We start from the raw sequence: 22,339 nt of genomic DNA, 5'->3' as shown, positions 1-22,339 counted from the left end.
GGTACCCAGGTCCAGAGCCCGGTGCCAGGCTAGCCCTTGGGCCTCTGCCCTGGGCCCTGCCACCCCTCACAGTGGGCCTGAGAGTCTGGGGTGCAGGATGGGGCACCTTCCTCAGCTGAGGGCATGCCGGAGAGGGAGACCACGTCAAGTCGGAGCAAAATCACTGACACTCGCATTTGTTTTGGAAATAGCATTGATCTATTTGATTACCAGAAATCCTGGGGCTGAGAGTTAGTTAAATATAAAAAAAGAGAACAGGGCCTATTGGAAAGAGCCTAGACTGAGGATTAGGAGGCCTGGGTTCTAGGCCCGGTTTTGTCTTTTACCAGTGATGTGATCTTGAGCAAATCCCTCTCTGAGTCCCTGCTTCTTCATTTATAAAATGCAAGTGGTTGGTCTAATATTATTTAAAAGTGTGTTCTGTGCTGTTAATTTAACTACAAAATCTATCTATAATATCTATGTTATCTATTGACATTATCATTCTATCTGTCTCTACTGTCTATCACCTCTGTATCATCTCTTCCCTGTCTGCCACCTATCTGGTGAAATGCTGGGGTAAGCAGTCTTTAACAGGTACCTCTCCTTCAGGATCTCTCGGAGACTTTGATGTGCCTATGTGGTTTGCGATTGTCTGAGCGAGGATGACATGGTGTGCTGTTTCCAAACTCCCTGGACTGTGGAATTTTTTTTTTTTTTTTTTTTTTTTTTTTTACAGAGCATCTCAGTGAATCATGTTTGCTGGAACACTTGTTGAGTAACACTGGGTTAAGGGATCTCATGGGGCTTTTCTACTGATCCATTTTATAATTCTATGAAATGCGGGTCTGCTCTCTCCTTCTGTCCAGGCCATAGGTGAGGCATGCCGGGAAGGGCCAAGCCATGTGCTCTCTGTAGGGACAGCTGGCGCTAAGGGCCATTGGCCTCATGGAGGCTGGGGTAGAAGTAAGGGTTTGGTGTGTTTTCCAAACATAAGCTAAGCCTATGTATATGTGTGTGTAACATGTGAGTGTCTATGGATGTGTGTGTATATGTATCTGTGTGTGTGTAAACAGGCACAAATGGTCACTGAGGACCACTTTGCTCACCTGGGCCTGACATGTGAGGGTATACATGTATGCACCAGGGGAAGAGGTCACAAAGGAAATTAAAGGGGAGCGTGGTGTGTCTCACTGCTTGTCATGTCAGTTGGCCCCTCCCTGCCTGCGAGCCTGCTCCCCCGAGGTGGAATGACACTCCCCTTCTGGGGCAATGAAGCCCATCTAGGAGGAGGATGGGATGATGCAATGTGCACATTCTGGGGCAGGCAACCCTGCTTCTCTGGCAGGCGTATTCTGTATCCTCCAGGCTATCCTGTTCTCCGTGGAAGGGGCAGTTTATCTGACTACAGAGAATTCTGGAAGGGATGGGAGGCAAGAGTGAGAGGCTGTTAATGTTGTCCCCAGGTTTTTCAAGGGCAGGGACTTGAGACCTCTTTAAAATCTGTACCTGAGAAAAATAAGATGGCACCCTGTGAAGGGATGAGAGAAGGGGAATTGAAAACGGACTATTTGCAAGGTACAGGCAGGGTTAAGAGAAACTTACAAGGGCCCTGGGACATGCACAGTGGGAAGCTGTCAGCACCTTCAGAAGGGGCGAGGTGCTACCCGCACTATTGGAACTGGGACTTTGGGGAAGGATGCCTGGCAGGCGCTGCTGGCAGAAGACCCCTGCAGCCATTGCTAAGCTGTGTCCAGACAGGGAGAGAGCAGGAAGTATCAGCACATTCTCCACTCTCACTCCCACACCCTGATCTGCCGGTGGCTGCCCTTAGGCAGAACTCAGCACAGAAGAAAGAGTAAGGGGACAGCTCACAGGGCTCAGCCCTTCAGGGCTCAGCATGGACAAGGGCAGAGACTATAGCCAGAGGTGCAAGTAGAGAATATCTAGTGTAGAACCCAAAGGCTGAGAAAGGCAGAGTAACAGCACTTTGGGGAACAGGCTGGAGAGAGGCCAGCTGCCTTTCTGCAGTTTGTCCAAGGGCCAGCTGCTTGGGTCACTGGGCATCTGTAGAAGAAAAGCACAGGCCCTCCTTCCTCCCTGACTATGCAGATGCAAGGCTGTGTGTGGGGTTATTATGTGTGGCCAGACTGTGTGAGGATGTGCGCATGCGTGCGTGGACAAACACACACACACACACACACACACACACACACACACACACACACTATCCTCTTCCCTGTCTTCCCTGTCACCTGGTCAGGTGAGAGAGAGAGAGCCCCAGGGACGCATGTGGCTGGCTCTTGGCCACAGTTCTCTGGGTAATCCCCATCCCATGTCTGTGGCTCAGACAGAGCTCAGAGCTGCCCAGCAGTGATGGCCACTGAGGCTGGGGCACTGGGGAGTCCGCTGCTCTGTTCTCAGCATGCTCACTGGACACACTTAAGGGATTGTTTTTTATGCCCTAGCCCTAGAGGAGACACGGAGACGTTTAATGAAGGAATGATAGAGTCTTTCCTTCGTTTATTCATTCAACTATGTTTTGGAGCCGCCCCAAGCTAATGTTACTAACATCACTCTACTTGTACTAGGTGTTGGGGTAGAGTGGGGAGCAAACTAATTAGGATCTTTACCTCACAGAGCTTCTTCTGTTATTGGGGACAGCTTCCTCTTGTATTGGGGGACAGCTTCCTTTGTGGGGAGAGGGCTTCTTCTTTTGTTTGGGGAGAGCTTCTCTTGTAGGGGAAGAGCTTCTTCTTTTGTTGGGGGAGAGCTTTTTCTTTTGTGGGGGGAGAACTTCTTCTTTTGTGCAGGGGAGAGCTTCTTTTGTGGGGGAAGCTTCTTCTTTTGTGGGCTCCAGCAAGTGGTAAGCCTAGTGATGCAGGCGCCAGGGTGGATGGGCTCACCATGGGGAAAGCTGGCCCAGGTGAAGGCATTGGGGAGGGAGCCTGGAGAAGTGTGCAGTCAGATGAGAGATGAGAGATGGGCAGGAATAGGTCCAGCAAAGGGACTGGGAGTGCCAGGGGTGGGGGGCATTGCATGTTCAAGCAACTTATGAAGCCCACTTTAATAGGACCATGAGATGTGAGAATGGCGAGGCTGGAGGAGGACAGTCCAGATCATGCAGCCACAGGTAAAGGTTTTATCTTGAGGGCATGGGGAGCCATGAGAGGTGTTTTAGGCAGGGAAGAGACATGATCAGATTTTTTTTTTTTTTTTTTTTTTGGTTCAGAACAATCATAATCATTCTGGCTGCTGGTTGGAGACTGTTAGGGGAGGGGTATTGGGAGCAGTAACTCAGAGCGTTAATAGCCTGACTAGGGTGCTGACACCACAGGGAAGGCCAGGAACCCTCACTCCCTCAGGGTCACCCAGTGGCAGCGCCAGTCTCTGTGCAGACCCAGATATTGGGATTTTAGAGCTTCCCTTTCCTGCAAAATACTGTATACCACTGCCCCTACCCTCTGTGAATTTCCATCTTCTCCTTGGCTCAGAGCTTCCTATTCATGGTCAAATGCAAACATCTCCTGGAGCGTGAATTCAGTTGGTCATGGTGGTATATTGACCTAACAGGCCACGGGACCTGACCTGGTCTGACTCGCTTCTTGTTTCCGAACATCACCGTCTTATCGACACAACAAGCCAGGGAAGATTTGAGGAGAGACCGTGGAGCACAAGCACTCCATGTCCCCAAAGACTAGTTGATTATCAAGGGTGAATGAGAGCTTGCAAGGACTCACCCCTGCCAACTCCATGGATTCTGCTTGGGAATCAGAAGATCTGATAAGCCCAAAATCTGGAACTCGCACTGCTGACTCCTGTGCCAGGCTGTTCAGGCCCTCAAAGATAAAAGTCATCCATTTCCAAGAAGTTAGGGAACTTGTGACTTGACAGGGATGTCTACTTTGCCTGCCATGAGGAGCTCTCAGCAGCAAACTCACGGCTCTTGGCTGGGCCTTTTCCTATGACCCTCCACATTTGCCTGAAACCTAATCCTTCCATTTTGAACACTTGCTTGGAATGGAGCTATCCCCACCAGGAGCTCCCAGAGAGGGTGGCCCAGGTGAAGGCATTGGGGAGGGAGCATTGGGTTCTACACTAGATATTCTCTACTTGCACCTCCGACTATAGTCTCTGCCCTTGTCCGTGCTGGGCCCTGGAGGGCTGAGCCCTGTGAGCTGTCCCCTTACTCTTTCTTCTGTGCTCTCTGAGTTCTGCCTAAGAGCAGCCACCAGCAGATCAGGGTGGAGGAGTGAGAGTGGAGAATGTGCTGATTCTCCCTGCTCTCTCCCTGTCTGGACACAACTTAGCAATGGCTGCAGGGGTCTTCTGCCAGCAGTGCCTGCCAGGCATCCTTCCCCGAAGTCCCAGTTCCAATAGTGTGGGTAGCACCTCGCCCCTTCTGAAGGTGCTGACAGCTTCCCACTGTGCATGCCCCAGGTCTTGGAGGGAATGGCTGGTATTCCTGAGAAGGGCACTTTAAAGCTGAAACTTTGGAATCAGGAAGCTCTGAATTAAAATCCTGGTTCCATCACATAGCTTTGGTTTAACCTTGAACAGATGGCTAAGCACCAGTTTCTCCACATGTAACTTGTAGAGGAAGTTGCCAGTGTTTTGGTAGGTTGCTTAGGCCTACGCTTGGCATCTGGTAGGGGCTCAGTAGTGCTAACCTTTTCTTCTCCAGTTTGGAAGCTGGGCAGCTCCTTTTGCTCCCATAACTGCTCTGGGCTGAGCGGGGCTGGGCTGGGCAGTGTTTTAGGGTGATTTGTGATAGAGATTTGACCTCTTAGGTCTTAGCTTTCTCTCTTTACAGCCTGATGGAAGACTTTGTGTCTTCAATAGCACAAGAGGGTGGGCCTAGAAGAACTCCAAGACCCATACGAGACCTGAACGACCACGATGCATGTCTAGACTTGAAACTGAGGTCTCCTGATGCGAGGTTAGTGCTCCTTGCTGCTTTGCTGCACCACAGGTTGGTTTAACTATCTTCTGAACATAATGCTCGTTTCTGCCGCCATAACTCTGCTTCGATTCTCCTGCATGTGGAATGCCATATACATGCTCCCTCTGCTGCTTCTCAAAATCACACCCAAACTTTAAAGCCAAGCTATACCACCACACTTTAAAATTTTAATAGTGGAAAGAACCTGGGGTTTGGCATCAGTTATACTGAGGCTTAATCCTTGGGTCTGTCTTGCTGTCAGTTCCACTCCCCATCTCCAAAGGTGGCAAATGCCCAATAGGGTACATGGCAGAGGGCGCCATGCTGCCACTGAGAGGAGCTGTTCATGGGCCTGCCCCCTGCCCTCCCATTCTTGAAAACTCTGAGGGAGGGTCTTTTCATCACTCTTTCTTCTCGTTCAAATGAACTGGGGCTACAGACTGGTATCTTCCCCAGTTCTTCTGTGCCCATTGCTGGAGAGCTTTTGGTCAGAAGAGTTTCAGATCTAAACCAAAAGGGCTGGGTGTGGTGGCTCATGCCTGTAATCTCAGCACTTTGAGAGGCTGAGGCGGGTGCATAATTTGAGGCCGAGAGTTCAAGAACAGCCTGGCCAACATGACGAAACCCTGTTTCTACTAAAAATACAAAAATAGCTGGGCATGATGGTGCATGCCTCTAATCCCATCTACTTGGGAGGCTGAGGCGTGCGAATCGCTTGAACCCAGAAGGTGGAGGTTGCCTTGAGTGGAGATCGCGTCACTGCACTACAGTCTAGGTGATATGGGGAGACTCTCTCAAAAAAGAAAAACAAAACAAAACGTAAACCTAAGGGAAATCATGAGAAATGCAGATATTCCCCTTAGAGGGAAAGGTTTCTACCCTATAAGCCGCCCCTAACTCATGAGTTCTCCAAAGCTCTCCAGCGTGGGGCTAAGAAGAGCTTAGATTGTGGTGTCTGATGGACTGGGGTTTGCATCCTGGCCTCAACTCTGGCAGTCCACGTGACCCTGGATGTGTTGTTTTCTTTCCCACGGCATCAAGTAAAAGTGGGTAAAATATTATCTATCTCATGGGGCTGCTGTAGAATTAAACGAGGTAATGACTTTGCAGTAATAACTCAGCATTTGACGTAGAAGATGGCTTTGGTCCTGTGAGCTATAAGTCTGGGGGCAGGGCTGCCTCTGTGTAATCTCTGGACACTCTTTGATCCCATCTCCAACACTTGCCTCCTGCTCCCCCAGCTTTGTGGAATGTGGCCTGTGGATCCATATTTCACTTCAGGGTTGCACCAGGGTTCCCTGTTTTTGTCCCAGTGTAAGTTCTGAAAGGGCAGAGCAAATAGGAGGAAGTGAAGGGAACTAATTGGAGTAATTTATTTACTGCTTTATGCTTTGGTTTACTCATATGTAAAAATTTTTGTTTTTTGTTTGGTAAGAAACAAACAAGTTAATGTAAGTTAAGTGTTTAGAACAATGTCTGGTGCAAAGTAATTGCTCAATAATGGTTAGCTATTATTTACTTATTTATTTGGCACTTACTGTGAATTTGTCACTATGCTAAGTCCTGAGGATACAAAATGGGAAAGATCTAATTCCTGTCCTGAGTTTCATGTTGGAGATAAAGTAAATAACGAGAGTAACTCATTGTGTTATAGACAATGCAAGAAATTAGAATCAGTAGTTCTCACCAATAATAGGGCATTAACACTGCAACATTTATTTCTTTTATATACTGGAATATTTTGTGTATTTAAGAAGAAAACAAATCTATGTGAAAACTATTCATAATATAGATTTAAGAGAAAAAGACAGATGATAACCAATAGAGTATGATCTCAGAGAAACTGAAAAATAAAAAGACAAAAAAACTGGAAAAACAAACTGTTAGTAGTTACCTTTGCAGTCAATTTTTTCCTAAAATTTTCTTCTTACATTTTTCTGTGATGATCATGTATAACTTTTGTAGCAAAATGACAAATTCTTTGAAAGCAAGAAGGAAACACTATAGTGTCTCCAGTTTAGAGGGAAGATATGTTACTGTCTATTGAAGAAATGAGGGCTGTGATGAGAGAAGATGGACATAATCAATTCATAAAAATTCAAAAATAGATGTTTACAGCAGAAAAAAAACAGTCTCACCAAAAAGGAAATCAACACAATGGGAAAAGATATTAGGTAGAAAATATTCAGAAAAAATTCCAATCCTGCACATTTAAGACTGATTCCTTATAATAAGAGGAGTCTGATATCGATGTTGATGGTTGGCACATAGGGAAATAAATGCATCTGCATTTGGTTAATGGAAGAACTTTCTAGCAATGAAAGAAATGAGCCTGAGAACAACTGTAGGATATCTCACAGTAAAACAAAATATGGAAATAATAAAGTCACATAATAAAATCACAGTAAAAAGGAGAAATCACAGAATGCAAGGCCGGGAAAGCCATGGCTGTGCTGGAGGTCGACAGCAGGTGTCTGTTCTGACTGCTGCATGCTCATGCTCTATTGGGTGCTAATATTTTAAATGGCCCCTCTAGAAACACATGTGTTCATACATACTGGTATGATATGCAAATTGGGCCTTATCTTCTGGAGAGAAATCTGGCAATATTGTAAGAAGAGCCATAACATTACTTACAATATTTTTCTCCATTGTCGCACTCTTGAAAAACACTCACTAAAGAACTAATATTAAGAGAAAAAAGATGCCCACAATAAGGCTGTTTATGTTAACAAGCATTGAAAACTATCTGATGTCCACTCATAGGGACATGGCATATTTTCATAACGCCACATATCCATCAGGGTTGTTTGCAATGCCCTCTTCATATCTGAGTTCTCATGCAGTCCCACCAGTGGGTGCATATTGTCATTCTGACTTTGTGGTAGATCTATGTGACACGCCAAGGTTACTCAGAGTTCAGTTTCTGCTCTACCACTTCTTCAGGAGCACAGTCCACAGATCTTCCCATAGCTTGTGGCTGCATGTTTATGATGCCACATCCAAGGACTTTGTTTCCTGCTGAGTTTCAGTCACCTACAACCCATAGTAGGCATCCAGTAAACATTTGGTGGATGAATGAGTTAATATGATGAAATACACCTAAGTCAGTAGATGTGACCATTGAGAACCACGTTAATGCAGGAATGGTGAATGCAAAAATGAGAACATGGTGTTGAGTGTGACAAAGCACACATATTATATGACTGCTCCACACTGGGTGTGCACAAAGACAGAGGAAATCGCTCACCTCACGGGGGCTAAGTTCCGCAGGAAAGAGAATGTAAGTGCTTATGTTTTAAGGACAGAGGAAGTGCTGTCCACCACGGAAGAGCCTGTCTCCTGGCTGGCAAAGTCCTTGCTCTTAAATTATCAGTGATTGATTTGGTACAAGGGCTAAGACCAAACCTGATGAAATCTGCAGGTGTTTGACTTCCCAAGAGCTGTCGCTCTGATGCATTTTTGTGCTTGAAACAACTACAGAGTGAAGATGGGATGTACAAAGACTTGTGTGGATACACTTTGTATTAGCCAGGATTCTCCAGAGGGACAGAACTAATAGGATATATGTCTGTACGAAAGGGAGTGTATAAGGGAGAAATGGCTCACATGATCAGAAAGCAAAGTCTCACAAAAGGCTGCAAGCTGGGGAAGAAAGAAGCAAGTAGTGGCTCAGTCCAAAAGCCTCAAAAGCAGGGAAGCTGACAGTGCAGCCTTCAGTCTGTGGCCCAAGGCCTGAGCGCCCCTGGTAAACCACTGATGTAAATCAAGAGTCCAAAGGCCAAAAAACCTGCAGCCTTTCAAGGGCATCAGAGGAAGAGAAGGAAGCATTCAGCATGGGAGAAAGATGAAACCAAAAGACCCAGCAAGCCAGCTATTCCCTCTTCTGCCTACTTTGTTCTAGCCATGCAGACAGATCATTAAAGGTGCCCATCCACATTGAGGGTGGGTCTTCCTCTTCCAGGCCACTGACTCAAATGTCGATCTCCTCTGTCAACACCCTCACAGACAACACCCACAAACAATACTTTACCAGCTGTCTAGGCATCCGTCAGTCCAATCAAGTTGACACTTAATAGTAACCATCACACACCTATAGGCTGTCAAGGGCTGTGATAAGCACTGCCTAGAGGGTTGTGGAAGGATCCTCAGAGAGAATAGCTTTGTGCAGGATCTTGAGGATATGGAGGAGTGGATGTGTGTGCATGCACAAGCGTGTGTGTATGGGATACACACACATGTCATATACTATACATATATATGCCTTTCCTCCCTCTTTCTCTCTCTATATCTATATATATGGCAATGAGTGCTTTGAGTTGGGAGAAAGTCTTAGCTTTTAAACACAGGGAGAGGGATTAAAAACAGAACCCTGATCTAGGAGTCTGCCAGTGCTCAGGACAGTGGAGTTGGAGGAAGGTGTTCTTCTCCCAGCTTTTGGGCCGGAGACAAAAGGTGGTCTCAGCTCATTAAGTAAGGATGGCCCTGGATCTGTAGGGAAGAACCAGAAAGGGGAAGGGGGTCAGAACTAATCAGCTCATATGGCTCCGGGCTTCACAGTACCATTCCTGGTCATCCTTTGTGTGTGCAGCAACAAAGGTCAGCCTTTGTTTTGCTCTCTGGGTGACTCCTGTCCTCCATGCCACCCTCCATGGAACCTGCTGAAGCAGAGCCTCAAAGTCAGGGTCACCTGGGCGTGTATTCACAGCCACTTCTTCTGAGTTCTCTGTTGTGTGGCCTGGGTCGGGCAGGGTCTTGGCACCCCGTCACCACCCTTGCTCATCTGCAGCAGCTCTGGTGTGTGCTCAGTGTTCGCAGTGTTAGTCCTGAATCACTCACTGCAACTCACTTGCCTCGTGCTGCCCAATCTTACTTCAGTTGTCCTGATGACTAATGTGGTCACTTGCTCTCAGTTTTTAATTGTTTTGGTTTGTATTCGGTACATGCTGTTGTTGTCTTATGGGTTTTGTCTCCTCTTAGTGATGATGATGATGATGATGATGATACTTATTTGGTGATAATGATTCCTCACTCTCTATCCCAGCAATATAATGAAGAATGTCTTATGCACATTTTCTCTGACCCAGCCCTGGGCTCCTACTATCATGGGGCAGGGATGACTCAGACTCTGCTGATCTCAGCTTTGCAGATGCGATCTGGACAATTTCCCTGCCTGGGAGCAGGATGGGAGCAAAACTGATGGAAGCAGTAGACATATGACACTCTTTGTGAGGTGTCAGCTCCAGGCTCTTTGTGGGTTTGGAGACTTTCTTGTACCTTCTGCATATTCCCTGCTTTTCTGCAGCACTCCCAGCAACCTCTTTTCCCTGGGGCGGAGAGAACCATGGTGATGGTATTGAAGGGATTGGATTCTGTCTGTAGCTCATCAGGGTCATGTGTGGGATAGAGGCCACGCGTGAAAATCAACCCACTTGTTATGTGGTGAATGTCTGTGGTTCCCCAGCCATCATTCCCTCTTCTGGCAATAGCCTCACTCCCATCTATGTATTACTCTCAGTTGGTGTGTTTGGGGTGGGCTCCAAGGTGACTCTATGAGCTAAATCCAGATTTGTAGCCTGCCATTGTATCCCCCACTGTGACCACAATGAGTGGGCCAGAGGCCCATCCCTGAATTGGTCAGAGCCAATAAGATGCCAGAAGACTTTCAATGGAATTGTTGAGAAAGAGGCAGTGTTTTTTCCCACTGGATGTGCCATGTCCATCCACAACCTGGGCCACCATGGAATATGGAAGAACTCTGAAAGAGGAAAAGAAATGGAGCCCTAATGACACCAATTGAGTCCTTAATCTAGTTGTGTGTGAAGCGAGACCTATCTCTAGATTTTTAAAAAATTTCATGAGCCAATACCTTCCTGTTCTTTTAATTAAGCCAATCTGAGTTGAATTTTCTGTCACTTACAACAAGGAAATCCTGACAGATATAGTCCTGTGACCTTTGGGTCAAAGTCACCTCATCAATATGCTCAAAGATTGCATGAATTTGAAGTGAGTTTCTTTGTTTTGCTTCTTTAGTTGGGTGTCATTTTGTCCTTGTGTTATGATCAACTTTCTAATTCAAACTAAGTTGACACTGCCTTAAACAGTTCTTTGAACTTCTCTAGAGTCCATCAAACCAAGGTCAGAAACCCATAACCCACATACTGTCCTATGGGGGCCAACAGGTCAAGTATATAAGGTTACTTGGAACAACTCCTTGGGAGGGTGGAGGAACTTTCAGTTATCCATCAATTTCTGGGATTCTCTTATGTTATTGGATAGGAGGTGGAGGACTTCTGACCATCTGGGCTTCCAGTCTCAGGGTCCAACTTACCATTTGCATGTTTCTAAAGAGGACAGAGCAGTTGTTCTCACAACTATTTCCTGGCTCTGCAAATAGCACAACACCATCATCGTCCCAGAGGCATGACCCAAATCCTGGCTGTCCTGTAACAGGAGCTGTTGCCACCAAGTGACTTATTTCATGGTGAAACCTTCCAGAAATGGGTTTAGACATTGTTGGAATGTGTATGTATTTTTGTGCATTGCATTTTGGGGACATTATTTGATCTAGTTGGCAAAGTGAAGCCAGATGAGCTGAGAGCATAGGTCATTTGGGCTGCCAACTTTCTGCACTTAAATATTCTGCTGTATTCCCCTCACATTTCTATAGAAGTTCAGCTTTCAAAACTATGCAACAGTATTTGGGCACAAAATGCTGTAAATGCCAATAATCTCTGTAAATCATCTATGTGTGTACATGAATCCAGTGAAAAATAAAGGAGCATTGTGGTCAAACGTGTGGACTCTGAAGTCTGCACACCTGTGTTCCTCATTCACCTGAGGAATGAGGAATGTCTGTCTTGAGGAAGAGAGGAATGTTGGGGATCACATTTCTTTTGTCTTTCCAAAACCCAGCTGGGGTGTCACTGGCTCACCAAATTCCTCCATGTTTCCCATTTACAGTCTTTTTGGGCTGCTTCATCACACCATGAAAGGGGATATATTCTGGATCCTTGTCTTACCATATTATTTGATTATTTATTATTTATTGCTCTATGTAAGCCTTTCCTCTCTCTCTAGCCTGAAAGTGCTGGGTGGGTCAAGGCTGTGCCTATCCTGCTCCCCACCCGAGGTCTAGCACAGTGCCTACATGTCGAGGGTGTTGGGTACCGTCTTGTTTACCCTTGGGCCTTTGCTGCCATGGTGATGGGGTTGGCCAGTAAGTGTGAGGGAAGAGCCTGAGGGCAGAAGTTAGGGATGGGAGGAGAGGTGTGGGTGGGGTGGCCCAGGGAGTGGGGGTTCAGTGAAATAAGGAGGCTAGAACCTTGCTTCTTTGTACGAGGAAGGTTCATGTGGCCCATTAGCTTCATTGAGAATGGACCTGGATTCATGGCTTGAGGGTGAGCTAGAGACTTGGAAGCAACCATGGCCATTTAACCAAGGTCCATTGCCCTGGTGATGTGGGGTCCTTCCTCTGGGCCAGCCCTTCTGTTGGGCCAGTTTTGTTAGGTGGTCTGTGTCCTGCCCCATGGGGTCTGAAGGACATAGAGGGGCTAATGGCCAAAGAACTATGGGCAAAGGACTTGCCCTTGTTCTTCTTGGATGGGAAGCATGGAGGACACCTGGAGTTGGTCCCTGATCCTCTGTTGTCTGCAGCCATATCCTCAGGATCCCATGGAGGCAGGAAGACCTAGCCTTGCTCTCAAAGCAGCAGGCCGTTATTCCTACCACCTCTGCCTCAGCTCGCCCACTGCGCCTCCTTGGGAGCCCCTCCTCAACCATAGCCCCCAACACATTGGCAGCATGCTCAATTGTTGACCAGGGAAGAAACTTACAGCTCACCAGAGGAGTGACCCTGCCCCTCCATCCCTCACCTGAGATGGTCTGGGGTCTCTTTCTGGATCCCAGATGTGCCTCTGTGTGTGTGTGTGTGTGTGTGTGTGTGTGTGTGTGAGAGAGAGAGAGAGAGAGAGAGAGAGAGAGATGAAGGGAGAGAGAGAGAGAGTTAGTATAAAATTGGGGGCAGAGAACGAGTGGAAAGTCACAGAAAGCACTTCTTCCCTCTTGGGTGCCCCAGTCTCCAGCCCTATGGAAGCTGCCTGTCCTGGGCATGAGGAGGCTGGGAAGGGAGTGCAGTACAGAGGGCACAGTGCTTCCAGGACTTCTGACCTCCAGGAGTGTACTTTTGGGAAAGGAACTCAAATGTACAGCAGCTCCTCTTGGGTTACCAAGTGTGTAGACTTGTATAGGCAGCTGGGCCTGGTCCCTGAGCAGAGCCCCAGGGGCCATGCAAAGGGGCTCTGACGCTCCTATTTACTGTCTTCCTGACTTGAGCACACCATCTCCCTTTCCACTGTCTCTACTTTTTCATCTGCAGAATGGGTATCCTACCACCTCACTCCAAAGGTAAGTCTAAGGAGACCACGGGTGAGGCAGCACTTTGCAAATTCTAATGTTCCTTGACACAGTGCTGATGGACATGGTGGATGACAGAGCACAGGAGCCCCACACTGAAGTGCTGGGGGTCCACAGGGGGACAAGGAGGGACAGAAGACGCTGCTCCAAGGAAGGGCATTTGGTTCCTACAAGAGTCTTGAATCTTTGTCTTCTTGCCCTGGGCCATAAGGAACCAGAGGCTCAGTCGGGCTTTGGGGTGGTGGATACAGGCAGCTGCAGGGGATGGAAAAAACAGGCACCGTCCCTCATTGCCTCAGATTTATCCAGTTCTTTGTACCTGGTCTCAGAGGGTTCCTTTCCAGACTGTGTTGGGAACTACAGGGGCCCTTGGACCTTCAAGTGTGATTTTTTTTTTTTTTTAACGGAGGTGGTTCTAGAGAACTCAGGAAGAAAACTGGCATCATAAAAATATGATGTGATGTGGCTAACAAGAAAGCATAACAGGCCTGGCTCTGCATGGCCTAATATAGCCTGGCATTCAAGCCCCAGCCAGGATGTAAATGGGGATCGGTTATTGAAAACACGAGAGGTCTCTCGGATGGGATGACGGAGAGCCTGCTGTGATCTCTGAGGCGGACATGCCAAGGGGATCTGAAAAGCGGCCCCAGGGGACCGTCCTGGGTTTCCAAGCGTGGGTGGGGTTGGGACCTGGATGAAGGCACCCCCCTGCAGCCTCCTGCCCACACTCTGCCTAGCGGGTCAGCATCGGACTGACCAGTCCAATTAGCCCTCATGGGGAGGAGTGGTGGGCTCAGCGCCACCAGAGGTCATAAATTCCATCACCCTGACCTCTTGAGAGCAGAGTGGACCAACCTCTCCATTCCCCTGCCCTGCCAGCATCCTGGCTAGCTGGTTTTGGCCCTACATGGACTCTCTGAGAGAACATGGCCCAGTCCTCCCCCTCAAACAGCGGATTGACGCAACCTCGAGTGTGGAAGCATCATGGGGGCAATGCCAGACACTTTTTCTTCCTCATCCTTTCTCCTTCTCCTGCAAAGACACAGATCCATGAGTCAGCCAAGAAGCTAAAGGACTCTGATGCTATTTGGTGCTGACTTGCGACTCAGGTCTGGGGAGGTAGAGGGGGCAGAATGTGGGAGAGGAGAAACAAGTTTGGGGGTGAGAATGATTTCCCTGGGGCCACCTTGCTGGGTGACCAGTTCATCTCTGTTTGCCTTGGGCCTTCCTGGTTTTGGCACTGAAAGTCCCAAATCCCAGAAAACCTCTCAGTCCAGGGAGACCCAGGATAGTTGGTCATCCTTTCCCATCAAAACCTCTGAAGCCTGCTCCTATGGGAGCACCATCTCTGGATTGGTGTCCCACGTGACTCAGCCAAGGACCCAGAGCCTCCTGCTGGCAGAGCTAGGACTTGAATACAAATCCAGGGCTGTTTGCCCCCAGCCTGCATTACTCAGGTCCTTCCATGAAGTGGGTAACCTGGATCTCTCCAATGATCTTGGCCAAGGTCTTTCCCCAGGATGGAAGTGGTGGTGAAATAGCCAAAAGAGGGAGGAGAGGGGTGAATGAGTCACCCTTGGAGATCAAAAAATAAGACCCTGCAGTTCACCCTAGCTCAGAGATGTGGGATCCCAAGAGGGGAAAGATGCGATCTCTGCCCTTAAGGAGTTCACATCCTGCTTAGAAAAGTGCAGTGGGCTTGCCTTTGGGTGCCTGGCTCGGGTACCACTCAGTGCCACCTACACACACTCACCAGGAAAAAATAGACAAAGGGTGTGGTTTATCAAGATTGCATTACTTTTAATTTCCCTTATAGAATGTATTCATTCAAGAAATATGTATTGAATATTTGTTTTTAAGTGTGTTGTTCCTTGTGTATGAAACATACTCTTCTCTTTTCCCCTCTTTCTGTCCTTCACCCCGACGTCCCAATTCCACCCATTCCTCAGGTCCCAGCTCAGTAGGTAATATTTATTGAATACTTAGTACGGATCAGGTGCCATAGTAAGCACTTTGCACTGCTTTAATTAAATACATTTAATCCTCATGAAAACCATATGATTCTATTATATCCATTTTACAGATGAAGAAACTGAGTGGTTAACTGGCTTGCCCCATGACACATGGCTCTTCACTGTTAGGCTGGGTTGCACCCTGGCTTGCACCTTCCCTGCAAGGAAGGCTTTCCTGAGCCCTAGTGCCCAGTTTCTAAAGCCCCTTTGATTAGTCTCCGCTGGAGCACTTGTCACCAAGCTGTGACACACAATCTCCTTGTCTGTCTCCTCCATGAGATGGGGTTCCTGGAGGGCTGGACTCCTTCCTGCTGTGTCCCTGAGAGTAGGCATTTAGGAGGAGTTTGGTAAATACATATTGGATGAGTAAATGAATGAATTGATGGATGAGTGAATGAGTTGCCTCAGTGGCCATAGGAGCTCTGAGGTCCTCAGCAAAAGCCTTTGTTTTGTCACTGAGGGGCACTCCACACTGGCAGCACTGGGCCGAGGAGCTCTTGACCACACAAGGCAAACAGCCCTTCTGAGTAACCACATAACTATGACATCGGGAAACAAACTGATTTTTAAATACTAAAACAAGTTTAAACTTTTTACAGTAAATGACATCTTTTCATGAATTCTTGGGATGAAACTGAGATTTGGAGGAAATTTCATGCTTGTGTTGGTGTCGATAGGCGCGTCTCAAATTTCACCCTTCACCCAGCCCCCTGCAATTTCTCCTCTGCTGTTGGAGTGATTTGGGGAAGAGTTTGAGAAATGTGGCCTGGAGGAGCTGGCTGGAGCTCAGGACATGGGATGTCTGGACTCAGTGTGGGCTGAAGGAAGGGCATTTCAGGGAGGCGCACTGCAGGAGCAAAGCTACAATAATGGGGACAGGTGGCCCTCTCCTTGTTCCTTGTTCCTGGAGCTGGGTGAGCAGCCAGTCCCTGTGAACGGCTCTGAACATGCCAATAGCTATTGCAATATATGATTAGCAGCCACATCCTGAAGCACCACCACCACCACCAAGTACCATCCCTTGGAAAACCTCACACTATTTTTAGTCCCTTTAGCTCCAGAAAATATTATATCATCTCTTTTCCTCCCTACAAGCCAATTCATTGTTGATCTTGTCCCGTCATAAAACCCTGTTCTCCTTTTTAGCTGTGCGAGACCAATCAGCGGTGGGGTGGAGTCCCTCTGCTATTTTCATATTTTGTGTCACTTGTTCACATGGGAAAAATCATGACATTTTCCCACGTTGGGGCCCTGTGCAACCTGGCTTTGAATTTTAAGCATGTAATTGCTCTGGATCATGCAAGGGGGGCGATGAGCTGACCCACCAGCAGGGCTCAGGGTTCCAGGCGCCTGACGTTGGCATGACTGGGGCTCGATGCCGACGATCTTATTGATTTTAGAAGCATTTCCAAGAAGAAGAGGAGGAACCAGTGCCTGTAGAGTGGTGGGAGAAAAGAGGGGCAACGTCCTCCTCTGTGATTCAGCAGGAAGGCCGGGAGATGCTTGGCAGTTCCAGTTCATTGCAGGTTTACAAGTGCTTTTTCACCTTGATCTCTTTTGGTCAAAGTTCTGGGAGTTGGGGTGGGCAGAAGGCATGATCTGCCTCCTACAATTGAGGAAACAGGAAGGGCCAGAAAAACAGCCCAGTGCCCCATGGAGCTAGAAATGGCAGAACCAGACTGCAACTGGAGCAGCGTAGTGGCTGATGTGATGGGTCAGGGGTTCAGACAAACATGGATGTATATCAGGCTTTTCCATTTGTTGGGTGAGTATCTGCACAGTCACTTCTCTTCTCTGAGCCTCAGTTTTCTCAGCTGTAAAATAGGGATGATATCATCTCACAAGTTGTGTAGAATGTGACAATAGATGTGACGTATGTAGTAAGTGCTCAATATATGGTCCCTATTCATACTATCAATACTATTTTTTGCTGCAGATGTCCCATCTCTCTGTGTATCTTGCCCAGTCTTCCCCTCTCTCCTTACCAGAGGGTCCCATCTGTTATCTCTTTCAACTTGCAGCCAAATAAGCTTAAGGAATATGTAAGTAGTTTAAAAATTCAAGGCACAGACGTGTCTGTTGTGTTCTGGATCTGCCAAGAGACATCGTTGCCATTTCTCTGCCACTTCTAGCTCCATGAGCCCCTGGGCTACTTTTCTGCCCATTTGTTTCCTCAGTTATAGGAGGAAGATGATGCCTTCTGCCCACCCCAAATCCCAGAACTTTGACCAAAAGAGATCAAGGTGGGAAAGCATTTTGGAAGCTGCAATGACTTGGAGATGTGCGTGTCCTTTCAGCAGTGAAAGGGGATTAAGAGAAGCTGCCGCCATGGGCTGGAGTCTGACCTGGCATCACCTGGACAATGGCTGGCATTTGTGGGGCTGTGAGTTTCTAAGGAGGAAATTATCTTGGCACCTCAGCAAAGCAATGGGCAGTTGTCTAGAGTCCCATCTGTAGGGGACACACACATAAAAAAAAACACTGGAAATTTAATGTCACAGGCAATGTTTACCCAAGTGCTTTCAGGGAAAGTTTGATGAAATGGGAAGATCGTTTTTGGATAAGCTGTGTGGGATACAGCATAGTCTCCCAGAGTGAGTGCCAAGAGCACAAGATGGTCCCTAAATAGGGTGGAGACAACCATCTGATGAGCTTTCGGTTTGCTGGGTATATTTGGGGACAAAGCTGAATGGCTTGGGGAACCCCCTTGCCAGGGGATGCATGGGTCTCTCTATCATGAGTCTGGGCTGAGGCTGGAAAGCTGGAAAGGGAGGAAGGTGCAGTGAATATCAGCATGTGACTGTCCTGCTATTAAGCCATTTACCCAGACTGTCCCACCCCAGCCTGAGGTTGACGTGATAGGGGTACATACATTAGGCAGATGCTGTGGGAACTCCCTGAATGGTTGCCCAGCTCTGGGGTGGACCTGGCCATGCTTAGAGGAAAACAAACCCTGCCAGGAATTCAGGTGGCCCGGGAGGTGGGGGTGCTGGCAGTGAATGTGTCTCACAAAGGCCACTGTCCTAGAGGCAAAGGCTGGATGGAGGCTGGCCCAGTTCCTTCTGTTCCTAATCCTACAGAATCTCCTTGAAATTTCATGGGCCTCAGGGGTCACCATGGGCTGAGGGGTTGGATGTTCCATGGCCGAAGCTTCGCTCTCTGCTTGGTAGTGAAAACAGCCACCTCCCCACCACCCAGTACGGATGAGCCACGGCTCCTGGCCTCCTGCCATTCACATGGTCTAGGCGGATGGTCCAGCTAGACAGCCAGCTGTGCATGTGCTGAGCCCCTGCTGTGTGCCAGCTACCCTGTTAGGTGGCTCCTCCTGTACCCAGTTTTTAATCCTTCCAATACACTTGCAAAGTCAGTATTAGAATTCCCATTTTATAGGGGAGGAAGCTGAGGCTGGGGTTAAGGATTCTGCCTCTAGTGGCTTGGGGACTCAGTCCTGGTCTAGAAGGACCCTCCCTCCCATGCATGTCTCCCAGTTCTGATGTCCACGCTAGCTGAGATTTCCAGTGTCCTGCCCTGCTTGCTGGGTCCTTGTGGATTTTTGCTGTGGGTCAGGGAACTTCAGGATTCACAGATGCCGGCTGACTTAGGGTCTGGGGTGCTGGGCTCCCACCCTATTAGGGATCAGCCATAGCTGCTGGGGCCTCCTACTTAGGCGAGGAGGAAGCAAAAAGGCAGTTTTTGTGGGACCCTGCACAGAAGGTAGAAGCATGCTCAGGGGAATGGGGTGGGACTCCTTCTCCCTGCACCTTTCCAGCTTTTCTGGGCACTTGGTGGTGGGAACCCCAGGGGACAGTATTGCTTTCCTTCTGCTTTTTGGGGTGGGGCTGGGAGGTATGAAAAGGAAATGCAGGCCCTGGGCAAAGGTCAAGTACAGAGGATCAAAAGACCCATGTGGTATTTACTTGTCCCATTTCCTTGCCAAAGGCCACCCCTGGAGCACAAAGCCCGATCTTCAGAACTTGAGCCCTGCTGTTGTTCTGGAATTCTGGACTGAGATAGGGCAGGGAGCCATGGCCAGATGGATTCTTGCCTCGTTCTAGCCAGGGGAACAGCCAACTTGTTGGGCTGGACCAGGAATATGGCTACCCCCTCACCCACTTTAGGAATCCTAATTGATTTCTTTTTGACATTGTACTTTGCAACTCCCTTCTCCTATAGGTGAAAGGGCAAATTGGAAGGTAAAACCTGTGGCGGCAAGGCTTTGAATGTTGCTTATCATCTCCAAGTGCAGGGTGGAGAGAGTGACAGCTTTATGATGATTAACCTGTGAGTTTGCTGTGTTGGAAAAAAATTAATCTCGAGGCCCAAGACCTCCCCGCCCCCAGCCACTTTTAAATGCTACTTTCTCAAGGCTGTGAACTTGATTCTTCCCCTCCAACTCGTTGTGTTTATTTTGAATAGTACTTCTCAGGAACTTTTACATTAAGCTTTCCTAGCTGATGTTGCTTGGTTTGGACTAACGTCAATAATAGTCTTTTTTTTCCCTGGTGTAATAATGGAAAATATGCTTCATTTCATGTGCCGCCTCGGCTAAATTGTGGTGGCAACATGGAGCTCTGTATTGGGAAGAATCTGGGGCTGAGACCAGACTCAGTAGAAAGTAGTGCTGTGATTGATTAGCAATGCCTGTCATGGCCATGGGAGGCAGGAGTGGGGAATCTGTGCCATCCCCTATTTAGGAGATTAAATTTGCTTTCCCCACTCCTGTCTGTCTAGTCTGTAGCAAGAAGACCTTTAACATAAAAAGTCAATCCTCTTTTACAAGGGTCCAATATGCTGTGCCCAGTAGGGAACCTTATGCACTCCAGAATGGTCTTGCTTTTCACCCAGCTTTCAGAGTGAATTTTTTTTCTTCTTCTTCTTCTTTTTTTTTTTTTTGAGACAGAGTCTCACTCTGTTGCCAGGCTGGAGTGCAGTGGCACAATCTCGGCTCACTGCAACCTCCTCCTCCCAGGTTCAAACGATTCTCCTGCCTCAGCCTCCTGAGTGGCTGGGACTACAGGCACACACTACCGTGTCCAGCTAATTTTTGTATTTTTAGTAGAGACGAGGTTTCACCATGTTGACCAAGATGGTCTTGAGCTCTTGACCTCGTGATCCGCCCTCCTTGGACTCCCAAAGTGCTGGGATTACAGGCATGAGCCACTGCACCCTGCCCAGAGTGAATTCTCTACAAAATAGATACCATCAGCTCCTTGCCACCTACAGCAACACACGTAGCCCTTCAACACGTGGACCCAGCTTTCCTCCCCGGCCTCATCAGCAATACTCCTGCACGTGCACCTTAGAGTCCAAGTGTGCGGAATTTTTCTCATTGTGTTCGGAATTCACAGTGCCCTTTCCTATGTTCTTGCATTGTCATGTGTGTTCCCTTTGCCCAGAACATCTCTTCCTTTCTTCTTATCCTTTAAGATCCAGCTGACCTCTTCTGCCGCGTGCCGGATCCTAGCGCACAGGCAGCGCGAGTTCCAGGCGCACAAGCCAGCGAAGAGGCAGCGGCGGCCTCTGAAAGGAACCCGGGCCGGAGGAAAGAGTGTCGTGTTACAGCTCCCAAGAAGGCGCGCGTCGGTCAGCAACAAAAGCTTAAGAAGAACCTAGAAGTCGGGATCTGGAAGAAGATCGAACATGACGTGGTGATGAAAGCCAGCAACAGTCTGCCCAAGAAGCTGACACTGCTGAAGGCCCCGACCAAGAAGAAAGGGGAGACTGCTGCCACCTCCTCCAACAACCTCCCTGAGGACGCTGGCCCCAGCGCAGGCCAGCATCGCAGCCGCCGCCTCCATGATAGGACCTTGCAGGTGATCCCACAGGCTGCACTGTCAGGAAGAGGACCCTGCTCCCCAGCACTGGGTCTCACCTAGAACTTCACTGGGAGCCTGGCCCTTGGGCAGCAGATCCTAGGGTGCTGAGAACCCAGCAATGGCCGGGAAGATACAGTCACCAACTTCATCTGCCCCGTCCCCCTTCCCAGGTCCTACCTTCACAGGTTCAACCCAGAGCAATAAACCTGGGTTTGTCATTAAAAAAAAAAAAAAAAAAATCCAGCTAACATGTCACTTCCTTCGTGAAGTCCTCTCTGATCCCTCCAGACAGATTAGTCTAGTCCTTCCCTCCATCATCTGTATTCCCACAGCATTCTGTTCATTTCTCTGTCATAGCACAGGGACATATAGACAGACAGCTAAAGATGCAGCAAGCTGTTTCCCATTAGACTGGCAGCCTCTGGAGGGCAGAGACGACCATGGGATGCCGCGGTGTTAGCACTGCCTCTGGCTCCCAGAAGATGTTTGGTGAGGGGTGACTGAAGCAATCAACATGAGGATGAATGAACTCCAGGATGTGTTGTAAAGTGACTTGAATTTTGATTCCCATTTGTTCGAGCCTGCCAAGGCTTAAATCGCGTTTGTTGGAATGTGAGAAAAGGAGGAAGAGTGGTAATTAAATGTGCTTGATAAAACTTCTTTATTTTGTGTTTGGAATAAAAATGGGAAGCTTGAGATAAAACGGTGCTTGCTTCAGTGCTGAACAGGCTTCTCCAAGCAGGGCCTCGTGTCTAAGTGTCTAATCCTCCCCTCCAAGTGGGGAGGGTGGCACCAGGCTGGGCACTGTCATGGGGGGCATTATAAGGGGTGGCAGTGGGATGGAGGTGGGAGACACCATTTCCCAGGTGGCAGAGCATGGACGGTTCCACAGAGGGGCAGCCAGAGCCCAACATGCAAGGGTTGGAGTTAGTCGGGTGGGGCAGCTGTTCCAGGCAGGGAACAGCACGTGCAGGGCATGAGTTGTGTGCATTAACTTCCACCACACCCAGGGCGCCATGCTGAGTAGGGGGAGTGTTCCCTGCTTCTTTCTCGTCCAGATCCCCAGCTCCACCAGGCTGCATCCCCAAATGTAGTGTTCACTGGTCTGTTGATTTTACTTTTCTTGGGTGGCTAGTAGACACAATTTGTGTGTCTGTGTGGAATATGGCATCTCG

General features: G+C 48.3%; 1 protein-coding gene across 1 annotated transcript; it reads left to right on the top strand.

Annotated features, from left to right (window-relative positions):
- Positions 1–3,033: 3,033 nt before the first annotated feature.
- On the top strand, positions 3,034–21,867 carry LOC117066955 (leydig cell tumor 10 kDa protein homolog). The gene is made up of 3 exons (XM_033182955.1): positions 3,034–3,112; positions 4,793–4,918; positions 20,776–21,867. Exons 2-3 carry the CDS (start codon positions 4,912–4,914, stop codon positions 21,222–21,224), a joined length of 456 nt encoding a protein of 151 aa, XP_033038846.1. The 5' UTR covers positions 3,034–3,112; positions 4,793–4,911; the 3' UTR covers positions 21,225–21,867.
- The last annotated feature ends 472 nt before the right edge of the window (positions 21,868–22,339 follow it).

Source organism: Trachypithecus francoisi, unplaced genomic scaffold (genome assembly GCF_009764315.1).
Source record: "Trachypithecus francoisi isolate TF-2019V2 unplaced genomic scaffold, Tfra_2.0 Contig01579, whole genome shotgun sequence".
NCBI classification, from domain to species: domain Eukaryota; kingdom Metazoa; phylum Chordata; class Mammalia; order Primates; family Cercopithecidae; genus Trachypithecus; species Trachypithecus francoisi.
This window is presented reverse-complemented; position numbering and strand designations above follow the sequence as displayed.